Source organism: Ambystoma mexicanum, chromosome 3p (assembly GCF_040938575.1).
Source record: "Ambystoma mexicanum isolate Mex_15411 chromosome 3p, UKY_AmexF1_1, whole genome shotgun sequence".
Lineage (NCBI taxonomy): Eukaryota > Metazoa > Chordata > Amphibia > Caudata > Ambystomatidae > Ambystoma > Ambystoma mexicanum.
Genome location: NC_090925.1, coordinates 1246270616 through 1246282906, shown reverse-complemented (window position 1 = coordinate 1246282906; position 12291 = coordinate 1246270616). Strand labels below are relative to the sequence as shown.

General features: G+C 46.7%; 1 protein-coding gene across 3 annotated transcripts in view; it reads right to left on the bottom strand.

Moving 5' to 3' along the window:
* LOC138581406 (E3 SUMO-protein ligase ZBED1-like) overlaps positions 1-12076 on the bottom strand; it is a 161005-nt gene extending 148929 nt beyond the window's left edge. For all 3 annotated transcript variants that reach the window (XM_069652721.1, XM_069652719.1, XM_069652720.1), the window contains exon 1: positions 11791-12076. Coding sequence is in view for 2 of the 3 variants with exons in the window: in XM_069652719.1 (XP_069508820.1) it covers positions 11791-11826 (36 nt within the window). In the remaining variant the exon portion in view is untranslated. The remainder of the gene's footprint in view (positions 1-11790) is intronic.
* Between the last annotated feature and the right edge of the window lie 215 nt (positions 12077-12291).

Below are 12291 nucleotides of genomic sequence, written 5' to 3'. Positions count from 1 at the left end.
CCCTGCCTGATCTACTTGCCCTGCCAGACCTACTTGCCCAGCCTACTACCAACTGCCAACCTGGGCACCCTGCCTACTTGCCCTGCCTGCCTACTTGCCCTGCCTGACCTACTTGCCCTGCCTGACCTACCTGCCCTGCCTGACCTACTTGCCCTGCCTGACCTACTTGCCCTGCCTGTCCTACTTGCCTTGCCTACTGCCTTCCTGGGTATCCTGTCCTACTTGTCCTGCTGGTACCCTATTCCACTTAGGGCCCTATTGCTTACTTACCCTTTTGTCTGCTTGAGGGGGTCCAGTTAGCTCTAGGTCTTTTGGGTCTCTCTGGTCCCTGTTTCAGTACCTCGGTTCCTTGCTCTGCCCTGCGCCTTGCGGGTTCAAGGGTCCCCCCTGAATTCCCCTGGGACCTTTGGCTCGTTCCCAATCTGGTTCCCCTTTTCCAGTCAGTCTCAGCCTGGTGCATTGGTGCTCCATCTTCTTACCAGCTATCCAAAGTCAGCCTGCAGCTTGGTGCATCGACCTTCTACTTGGATCTCGCCTTGTTACGACACTTCAGACTGATCGTAGCCTCTCCTGTCTGTGCTTGCACAGTCCCATCGTCACGTTAATCGGGAGAGTGCTTTCCGTGGCGCTGGGAGTCTGCCCATCCTCCACCCTGTGCCATTTGGGTGGTGGAGAGGCGGGTTCCCCGAGTCACACACTCATCGTTCGGAAGACTGCAGTCTGGCGGCCTCAACAAGATCCACATCAAGGAAAACAGGTACACAATCATCACGAACATCTCAGCTTGACAGATTGAGACGCGTGCCTTCAGACCTTGAGATGGAAGATTCGCAAGAAGTGCAGAATGAGTTACAAGCACTCAGGGCAGAGATGATCGCCTTACGCCAGGAGAACCAGACCCTACGCCAGATGATAACCCAAGGGGTTCCAAGTACCTCACAGGTGGAAGGATCATTGGCACACACAACGCCTATCAAGTTCGACGGAGACCCACGACGAGTAGCAGAATTCTGTAATCATTGTCGAATCCATTTTCTTTTTAGATCGACGCATTTCAATAACGACAAGGCCAAGATTGGTTATATCTTGGGTAATTTGACGGGCAATGCTCTGGCCTGGGCAACTCCGTTTGTGGTTACCAATAGCCCAATCCTGAACGACTTTGCAGCTTTCGAAAAAGCATTTCTTGAGGTTTTTCAGACCCCCAACCTGGCCTCCGCTGCGCAGAACCAGTTGATGGATCTAAAACAGGGGAACGTCGACGTAATTACATACATCAGTCGATTCCGTCTGCTGGCAACCGATTCCCAATGGCCGGAAATCACACAAAAGACACTGTTTCGCCGTGGGCTGAGGGAAGAGTATAAGGACGAGTTACTCCATATACCCGAACCCGAGACTCTTCAACTACTAATTGAGCAGGTGCTTCGTATTGATCAGAGACTGGCGGAACGGAAGGCAGAGAGACGTCGGTTCGAGAGGGGCAGTTCCAGGACAACCGGTTTACCTGCCGGATCCTTCGGGTCTACTGAACCTGGACCAGAACCTATGCAACTAGGGGCTATGAGGGGTCCTTTATCAGAGGAAGAGAGAAGACGGAGAAGAACTTTACGTCTATGTCTCTATTGTGGAGCTGCTGGGCATTTCCTGGGTACATGCCCTCTACGGTCTCAGAAGAAAAAGGCGGAAAACTAGAGGACCTGTCGTGTGTTGGGAAGGCTGCGACAGGTCCCTCTCTCTCTTCAGTCCTTTCCGCGTTTTGTTCGGTTCTACATCCTATGCAACCTGCGGTACTACAGACTCTGAAGATTCGAATCAAGTTACCCGGCAGAAGTGTGGAGGTGTTTGCTCTGCTGGATAGCGGGGCTTCCGGCAATTATATAGATGAAACTTTTGCTTCTGTGAATCAGATTCCGCTCCTGTCCAGAGCCACTGCTCTGTCCGTGCAAGTCATCGACGGAAATCCTCTGTCCTCGGGCCCTGTCCTGCAATCCACAGTGGGTCTATCTCTTCGGATCGCCAACCATCATGAGGAACTCGCTTTGGACGTCATAAAGTCTCCTACCTACAAAGTGGTTTTGGGATTACCTTGGCTACAATACCATAACCCGGTGATCGACTGGAGAAAGCACACACTGACCTTTTCCTCTGCTGTCTGCACTCAGAAATGCTGTGTGCCTACGCCAACTCGGGCTCCATCGACCCCCTTGAATCCTAACGGAAACGGGGTCCGTGTGTGTTCTGTCTCTCATGTTCCTCAGGACTACGCCGAGTTTGGCCATGTGTTTTCTGAACCGGGCGATATACCTCTACCACCGCATCGCCCGTTTGATTGTTCAATCGAGTTGTTACCTGACTGCGTGGTGCCTCATGGGAAACTATACGCTTTAACACGGGAGGAGAAACAAGTGCTACGGGATTACTTATCGGATTGCTTACGAAAAGGGTACATTGTTCCGTCTAAGTCTCCTGCGGGGTTTCCTTTATTTTTTGTGAAGAAGAAGGAAGGCACCTTGAGACCTTGTGTTGATTATCGTGAACTCAACGAAATAACAGCTAAAGATCGGTATCCTCTCCCTTTGATACGCACCATCCTGGATACTTTACATACTGCCCGGATCTTCACTAAACTGGATTTACGTGGAGCGTACCATCTGGTACGTATCAAGAACGGGGACGAATGGAAAACGGCTTTCAAGACATCATTTGGCCATTTCGAGTATAAAGTCATGCCGTTCGGTTTGTGCAACGCCCCGGCCGTTTTCCAACGGTTAATGGACAACATCTTTAGCGATCTCATTGGTCTGTCGGTCTGGATATATCTGGACGATATCCTGGTTTTTTCCAGATCCATTGAAGACCATGTAAAACATGTTCGTGAGGTCCTTCTACGCTTATCTTCCAATCACCTATTCGCAAAGGCTGAGAAATGCAGTTTTCACTTGTCCAGCATTGAGTTTTTGGGATTTGTGATCAATCAGGATGGGATTGAAATGGACCCCAAGAAATTACAAGCCATACAGGAGTGGACTCAACCCCATGATGTAAAATCTCTGCAACGCTTTTTGGGATTCGCAAACTTCTACAGGCGCTTTATACCACTGTTCTCTCAAATTTCAGCGCCTCTTACCCGTCTGACCAGCAGTAAGATCACTTTCAGGTGGGATTCTCTCGCTTCCCAGGCATTCGACACCTTGAAGTCGGCCTTTATGGTCGCCCCCATTCTGCGCCATCCTCAGGACGATCTACCTTTCATCGTAGAAGCGGACGCATCGAACTTTGCTGTGGGTGCAGTTCTTCTGCAGAAAGATCCAGAAACCTCAGTTGAACATCCGGTGGCCTACTTCTCGCGCAAGCTGAGTCCCAGTGAAAGAAACTATGCCGTTATCGAGTTAGAACTGTTGGCTATAAAAACCGCGTTCGAGGAATGGAGGCATCATCTACTCGGAGCCCGTTTTTCGGTGGAAGTACGTACCGATCATCGCAATTTGCAGTATCTACGCTCCCTGCAATGCCGAACACCCCGACAGGCTAGGTGGGCCTTCTTTTTCTCCCCTTTTGTATTTCACGTCACTTACATTCCGGGAACAGCTAACCTGAAAGCGGATGCTCTCTCACGATCCCTGGAGAAAGGGGAAGAAACGCCCAGTGTGGATCAGCCTCTGCTTTCCCCACAACATTTCTTATTGACCTTGTCCTCTCACCTACAAACCATCGCTGACGCCACCAGGACGGATCCTGAAAGACCGGTCATTCTTCGGCGCAAGTTCGTATCGGAACATGATGGACTCCTGTTTTTTCGGAAGAGGCTTTACATTCCCGAGGGTTCGGTTCGTGAAGGCATATTACATGGGTTACATGGCTCTCCCATTGGTGGGCATCGAGGGGTGAGAGCAACATGTGAACTGATTTCTCGACAATACTGGTGGCCAAGGTGGGCTACCGAGGTTAAGGGATTCATCGAGAGTTGTCCCGTCTGTGCTCAATGTAAAGTTCCAAGAAGACGACCTCTGGGTTTACTGGTACCCACTGAATTGGCACCATACCCATGGCATACTATCGCCACTGATTTCGTGGTTGAACTACCTCCCTCTGACGGGTACACTTGCATCATGGTTGTGGTCGACAGTTTTACTAAATATGCCCACTTCATTCCATTCCACAGAATCCCTACGGCTGCTCAGATGGCTTCCGTCTTTCTCCACGAAATCTATCGATTACATGGCCTTCCAGAAAAGATAATCTCGGATCGTGGTTCTCAATACCTTTCTGCCTTTTGGAACAAGGTGTGTAATCATCTAGGTGTACGTAGAGCGTTGAGTTCTGGTTATCATCCACAGACCAACGGTCTTACAGAAAGGACTAATCAGACCTTGGAGGAGTACCTCCGTTGTTTTTCCAACGCCACTCAGTCCAACTGGAAGGCATGCTTGGATCTCGCTGAAGTATCCTACAACAACACCATTCATGCCTCCATCGGAATCAGTCCATTCTTTTGTTCTACTGGTCAACATCCCAAATTGGTGCCGTTCCATCCTGTGCCCACTAGTACCGTACCATCTGCTGATGCCTTGGTCTCCAATATACAACGACAACAAGAATTGGCATATGATATCCTGAAGAGAGCGAAGGAACGGATAAAGGCCCAGGCTGACAGGAAAAGGAGTCCGGAACCAGATTTACAAGTAGGGCATAAGGTGTGGCTGTCCTCCAAAAATCTGCCTTTACGCAATTTACCGGTTAAACTGGCCCCCCGGTATTTTGGTCCTTTCACGATAACCGAACGACTATCCTCTGTGGCTTTCCGTCTTCAGTTACCTCCCTCTTGGCATGTACACCCTGTTTTTCATGTCTCCCTTTTGAAACCCTATGTAGCAGATTCCTATGGTCGGTCCTGTCCTCGCCCTGCCTCTGTCATAGTCCAAGGGGTTCCAGAATTTGAGGTACAAGAGATTTGCGATGCCCGCTATCATAGGGGGGTGCTCCAATTCTTGGTGGATTGGAAGGGGTATCCAGCTTGTGATCGCACTTGGGAGCCTCATCAGCATGTGCATGCCTCCCGCTTAGTGCGGAAGTTCTATGATCGGTTTCCTTGGAAACCCGGGGCTCCGGGTCTTCCGGGGAGGGAACATAGTGTCACGCCACTTCGGGGGAGACCGAGGTCCAGGGCGACCGCTCTTCCTTCTCCTTCCTGGCGGATCTACCCGCGCTTTCGCGTCTGGGGAGCCGCCAGGAGGAGAGCGTCAGGAACCGCTGTTGGTGGGCTACGGCGCATGCGCGGGAGACCACTGTCTCAGTCTCGCGCATGCGCCGTAGATCAGGCTAGTGCATCGGGAAGGGTTCGCCTTCCAAGCCTCGTTTTGGGTCCGCCGGCGCTCGAGGGTGAAACGGCTTGCGTTTCAGGCCTCGCGGGCGCCGGCGGCCCATAAAAGGAAGCGGCAACAGAAGCAAATCGCGTCTCAACGCGGAAGCTTCGTTCGTGTTGCTCGCTCCTGGTTTTCTTGTAAAACTAGCTTCCTGCTATCCTGCCCTGCCTACAGCCTGTCTGGGAATCCTGACCTACTTGCCCTGCCTGATCTACTTGCCCTGCCAGACCTACTTGCCCAGCCTACTACCAACTGCCAACCTGGGCACCCTGCCTACTTGCCCTGCCTGCCTACTTGCCCTGCCTGACCTACTTGCCCTGCCTGACCTACCTGCCCTGCCTGACCTACTTGCCCTGTCTGACCTACTTGCCCTGCCTGTCCTACTTGCCTTGCCTACTGCCTTCCTGGGTATCCTGTCCTACTTGTCCTGCTGGTACCCTATTCCACTTAGGGCCCTATTGCTTACTTACCCTTTTGTCTGCTTGAGGGGGTCCAGTTAGCTCTAGGTCTTTTGGGTCTCTCTGGTCCCTGTTTCAGTACCTCGGTTCCTTGCTCTGCCCTGCGCCTTGCGGGTTCAAGGGTCCCCCCTGAATTCCCCTGGGACCTTTGGCTCGTTCCCAATCTGGTTCCCCTTTTCCAGTCAGTCTCAGCCTGGTGCATTGGTGCTCCATCTTCTTACCAGCTATCCGAAGTCAGCCTGCAGCTTGGTGCATCGACCTTCTACTTGGATCTCGCCTTGTTACGACACTTCAGACTGATCGTAGCCTCTCCTGTCTGTGCTTGCACAGTCCCATCGTCACGTTAATCGGGAGAGTGCTTTCCGTGGCGCTGGGAGTCTGCCCATCCTCCACCCTGTGCCATTTGGGTGGTGGAGAGGCGGGTTCCCCGAGTCACACACTCATCGTTCGGAAGACTGCAGTCTGGCGGCCTCAACAAGATCCACATCAAGGAAAACAGGTACACAATCATCACGAACATCTCAGCTTGACATAGAGTCTCCATTTTCGGATTATTACATTTCCGATGGTTGGCATTCATCCAAAGGCTGGCCTGTTCCAGACATTCCTTGAAACAGTCAGCCTTCTGTCCATCTTGGTGCCCAAGGTGGAAAATCAGTTGCGTATCGTCCATGTAAATTAAAAATGTTGTTCCAAAAGCCCAAATAAATCTGCCAACGGTCTAGTAGACAAATTAATCAATAATGGACAAATAGGAGAGCCTTTAAGGATACCATTTGTGATGGGCAATTTGGAGGATTCAAAAGGGGGAGATGCAACAGACTGCCATCTTCCCAGAAGAAAGAAGGTCAGCCAGGCCAGAACTATGTCTCTAACCCCTATGTTATATAGCCAGGCAGTAAGATAGAATGGTCAACGATGTCGGAGGCGGCCGAGAGGTCCAGCAAAATCAGAATCCCCAGCGTCCACCAGGCGACGAATATGACAAAACACGGCCTGCACATAACCTAAGAGATCATGTTCTTCTACAAAGGCTTGCAATTGTGACACACTTCCATCAGTTTGCTTGGATATGGAAGCAGGGTGATGGGCCGGTAATTTGCAAAATCACAAGGCTCTAAAGGTTTTTTGTACTAAAAGGGGTGTCAATGCAGCTATTTTTAAACAGTCAGGGAAAAACCCCTGACTCGAAGGAGCTATTGTGTTTTCGGCAGAGATCTGACACCACCACATGTTGAATCTTTTTAATAATTCTGGCTGGTGGGATGGTAATAACAGTCACAATGACAGAAACATGTGACGTAACAAATGTATTGTTTTTGCACTATTTATCTTGAAAAACAATACAAAGTGTTTTTTTTTTAAATAATCATTCTGGCTGGTCAAGATTCCTGAAGTGAGCCGGTAGCATGGCGAGTTGTCCATCTCTGATAGTATGGTGAACGAGTTGGACTGAAAGAGGTGAAGGGTAAAATAGGAGCCTGAGACTGGCCATCTACATCAAGCGGTCAGGATATTGTTGATTCAGCACGACTGAGTCCATTTTGAATTCTTTCAACATTAAATTAAAGAACTTTACTGTTCTTGAGCAACATTACAAATGGTAACGATCACAGCAGAATAATGGGAGCTTTTAAATTGTTTGTATTTGAGCAGTTGCATCTTATAACTAATTGTAAGTCCAGGGTTATTATCTTTCCTCCACCGACTCATCTCATCAGACTTCTTTTTTCTCTCACTTAAGAACACTACTGATGCATTGGTTCAGAAAGTATGAGCTCTATGGACATGAGTAGCAGGAAAGTTGAATGGAAGTTCTGAGAGAAATCCCACAATATGTGTGGTCTGGATGACTATCATTACTTTTACCCTTCTTCCAGGAGGATTTTAGCGGTATCACAAACAATTTAAGCATACTCTTTCTTGGTTACTGAAGGTCTCTTTCAAAATGTGTCATTGTTGTCTCCTTTAAGCTACTAGCAGGTGTATCCGTGCTTCGCACAGCAATAATTCCTTGGGCTGAAGCCTGCAAGCTTGAAGTGCTGTACCCGTACGTGTACAGCGGAAGCATGTAAGCTTCGTACTTTTGAGGTGGCAGCCACCTCATCAACTTATGTGGGAAATGAAGTTCCTGTATTTATCATCAGAGATTTGCCATGATGGGACGGACAACGTCATTGCGGACACTATTGTAGAGACATGCACCGTTTCCTGTCACCAGCATTACTACAAAAGCACAGCTTTGTGTCATCCGCATGACTTCAAAAGTGAGTGCCACTAATATGCTGATAGTGTGAATGTTCAGGAACAATGAACTGCTCAAATTTTCATGAACTGCTGAACTTTAGGAACAGTGAACGTAGAACTATGGCGCAAAGAGCCATATGGCAGGGCTACACATTGCATAACGATTAAAAAAAAATGCAACTAAAGAATTTTTTACAAATGTGTTTTTTATACTTTTACATTGTGTACCCACATGCCACATTTCAGGTTTGTAGCATGCACAACACCACCTGTTATGTCCCGACGGGAGTCGGGAGCAGCAATAAAACAATATGGCAGAGCAAATGAAGCAAACACAATAATACGTGGGAGCCGGTCAAGTGGCTTCTTATCTCTTTAATCATCGGCGCGAGAACTGGCGCCTGAGGCGGTGACCCCGCCTCTTCCTGCATACTGTGAGGCACAGCCCACAACAAAATAACAACAATAGAAATGGGACTTGGCTCCCATTCAAACAGGGTCATTAACATGGATGAGGACACACCACCACCTAGTAGCCATCGCTGGAAGTTCAACTCCAGTTTTGAGCCACAACAGCAAGGCATTGTGGGTATGCAAATTAGCTCAAATGCATACCTTTTTAAACCTATCATAACTGTCTTGACACATTTTTTTTTAATTATGAGCGCGAGAGAATATATATTAAGGCCTTGCTCCTGGGGGCCTCAAAATCCTCGCCTCCATCAGTTTCAAAGCCCAGCTGAAATGTTTTAGACTGCCATTACTTTGCATTCTGGTACTTTTAGTCTTCCATTCATTCTCTTTTTACTTAGCGTTTCTGTAACAATTTATAGGCATGTTTACAATGCAATTGATGTACTTTTTAAGTTATCTCAATCAACACAGTACTATTTTAGCTCTTAAAAAACAAATATAAACATACATTTGTACTAATGACCAGTGAGTGACAAGATACATAGCAATATTCAGACTTGGCTCAAATCCCAAATTGACCTCTTAGCTAAACTGTGCTATCCTGATCAAATCATTTCATGTTACTTTGTCATAGCTGCCAAAAATTGGAATGTGAAGTATGGGTTGTGTACGATATGCGTACACAACACCATTGGGCTATTTGTCCTGAGCGTTCCTCCCTGCTCTCCCTGAAATTCCTCAGAGCTTTCTTGAAGGAACAGGACCCCAATGATAAACTGACCACATTAAGTAGCCATCACCTTGTCATGGGCTTGGCAATTACTTTGTTAACGTGTCACTCTGTCATCTACAGAACATTTTGTTATGCTTGAAAAACCAAAGCTCCATTTAGCTGCCAAATATGTAACAATTTCTTCAATTATACAAAAAGACGATTTCTCAGGATTGCATTACTTTGCATTTTTGGGAAGTGTAGTCTTCAACACCGGGTGTGGCAAAACAAGATACAATGTTACATTTTTTAGCTTATATTGTCTTATTGATTTGCTATGCTTTGTGTACTTCGCAAGAAAATTATAAGACAGTAAATTGCAATTTGCAGAGCGAGTTACAATCTTGGCTTCACTTTTTTTTTTAACCAAAGTGTGTGATCCTGGGCAAATAATGAAACCTCACTTTGCATTCTCTGGAAAAATTAGGAATCCCTAGAAGGGATTCAATTGATGCAATTTAAAAAATAAAAAGCCCCCTCCTTGCAAAAGGGTTGATCTAACTTTTTGAAGGACAATTGAGTATCCTCTTGAGCTTCTCTGCTGATTCCTCAAGAGTTTGTCACCTAGAATTGAATCACTGTAGTACCGACCCTACCTCAGTTCTATAGCAGTTGATTTCACTGTAAAGTATATATTCTCACCAGCCTGTCATGGCACTAGATATGTTTGTATATCGGAAAAGACTGCAGCAGAACCAACTGTGATTTACTTTACTGCTGCTGCCAGTCACTAGAAGTGTCTGGGTCAGGCAGAATTATGCCCCACATTAGAAAGAGTGAACCTCTTGGCTATGCTATGTTGTAGGGTCTTGTGTGGCACAACTTCTGCCATACTTGTGGTCGCATTGCACTGCACGAGGTGGGGGAAGGGACTAACGAAGGCGTAGAGGCACCAGAGCCAGGTTGTTTTGTTGAAATGTTGAGGTACGAAGATATGAAAAGGTAGGACAATGAGTAGTGTTGTTATAAGGCTTTTATACTGTGCAAAGTCGTTCGTATGATTTAGACACTTAACAAGTTGGCTGCAATAGTGGTTATTGTGTGCCCTAAAGCTGGTAACGTAAACTATGAAGTTATCTGTTGTCCGTTTTGGAAAGTAAAGCGAATAGTATGCCTGTGTGCCGCTCTATAGTGAATTGGATAGGTCTGGAGTGTGTATGTGAATCCTTGCTGCAGTAGCCTAACTAAGACTGATATTCATTTTAGTGAGTCTCAATATAAGAGCAATGTGGACAAAGCACTGAGCCGGAAATATAGAAAGTCAAAACAAAGACATTATTTGTAAAAAATAGATTTATTCAGTGTCCATGTAGATTTGTTATTGGATTTTAGTCCTAAGTAATGGTTAGGCTTTATTAGAACGCTACTTCTGAGCCAACATTAACATGATGGTGGCACGTGCAAATGGTTCTCCCTTTATCAGGCTTTATCAAGGCATTTACACAATAAAAAAAAACTGGTATAAACATAAGAATCTGTTGTATTAGTTACAGTAATTTTGCCATCAATGTGTTCTTAATAAACTGTTACATCACAATGTATAACCATTCTTCAAAGCATTTTGGAAAATAATTGAAAGAACTTTTACACTGAATTGTGCTCAGCCTCATAGCCTACTTCTAAGGAGTATAATGATGCAACTGTACTTTAGGCACATATCAATATTGTAAAGTGACATTATGTCAGCACCCAAGAAATCTATAAATATGTACAAGAATAACAATCAGGAAAAAAATGTGAAAACACTTTGAAGAATGGTTATGTCTATACCAGTTGTTTTGATTGTGTAAATGCCTTGATAAAGCCCGATAAAGGGAGAAACATTTGCATGTGCCACCCTCAGGTTAATGTTGGCTCAGAAGTAGCGTTTTAATAAGGCCTAACCATTATCTGATGTCTGACAGAGTTGTCTGAACAGTTTTGTTAATGAATCTGTGGTGTAGACAAAAATACAGTGTAGACACGTGATGCTAGACCACGTTATGCCATGTCAACGGAAACTTAAATGCCACTATTTGTAGTCAGTTTCCCATATCTCCCAACCTTTTGTGCCACCAAGGCGGGTGAAAACACCCGATTTTCTTTTTGGCGGGTGAGAGCCCATAGAAGTAAATGGCCGTATGAGGAACTTGGCGGGTGATTCAGCTGCTTGCAAGGCGGGTGACACCCGCCAAAAGCGGGTGAGTTGAGAGCTATGGTTTCCTGGAGCCTCAGCTGTTTATGCACCACGAACACTCAACTGCCAATTAAAGCCAAGCATTTCCCCCGACCCCCAAATTAGGTTTTTGTTTTGACCGTTTTGTGCGAAATTGGAACAAAATACTCCAGGTATGGGCAGGTTTTGTTTAGTGGGGAGGGAAAACCTGCGTGTGCTTCTTTTACGGCTCGGCTCGTGTTTGGCTCCAGAGCCGAGCCATACCCCTGGCTCGGGTCTACCCATGAACTCAAAAGTCCCACAAAGTATGCATGAAGCGGCAGCCACCACGGAGGAGACTGGGTTTTTGCAAAGTCTAAACAACGTAAACTCGCTCACCTGCTCTGAGCCACTTGTGGACATTTTATTTCGCATTTCTATGGAGTTGACCAATGGGGGATGCGTGTCATAATTCCCTGCTTCCTTTTATCGTTTCTCTTCCGGTTTAAATGCGGGTCAAATTTACTAGAACCAACACATCCACTTTTTAGAACAGAAAGGGGCTGGAAGACGGAGATTGTAAAAAATAATGCGTCAGAGATAGTGTTTGAAGGGAAGCTTAAAAGGAGAATGTGAGGTGGACGAATTATAGCTAGAAATGGCATCCTAAAGAGCGGGGCGTGATGGCTGTAGAGAGAATCGAGGGCTGAAATTGGGCAGGAATAATAACACAAACTGCCTGAGGGGAGTAACAAATAGCTAAGCAAAGCGGGACTGGAACTTGGGCTTCGCGGCGTACTGCTTTGTGGGGCGTGTGACATGAAGATGGTTGCTTTAGAGGAGTGGGGAGAAAGGAGGGGCTTTACGAATGGATAAATCTAGGAGACGGAGCCTCGAAAA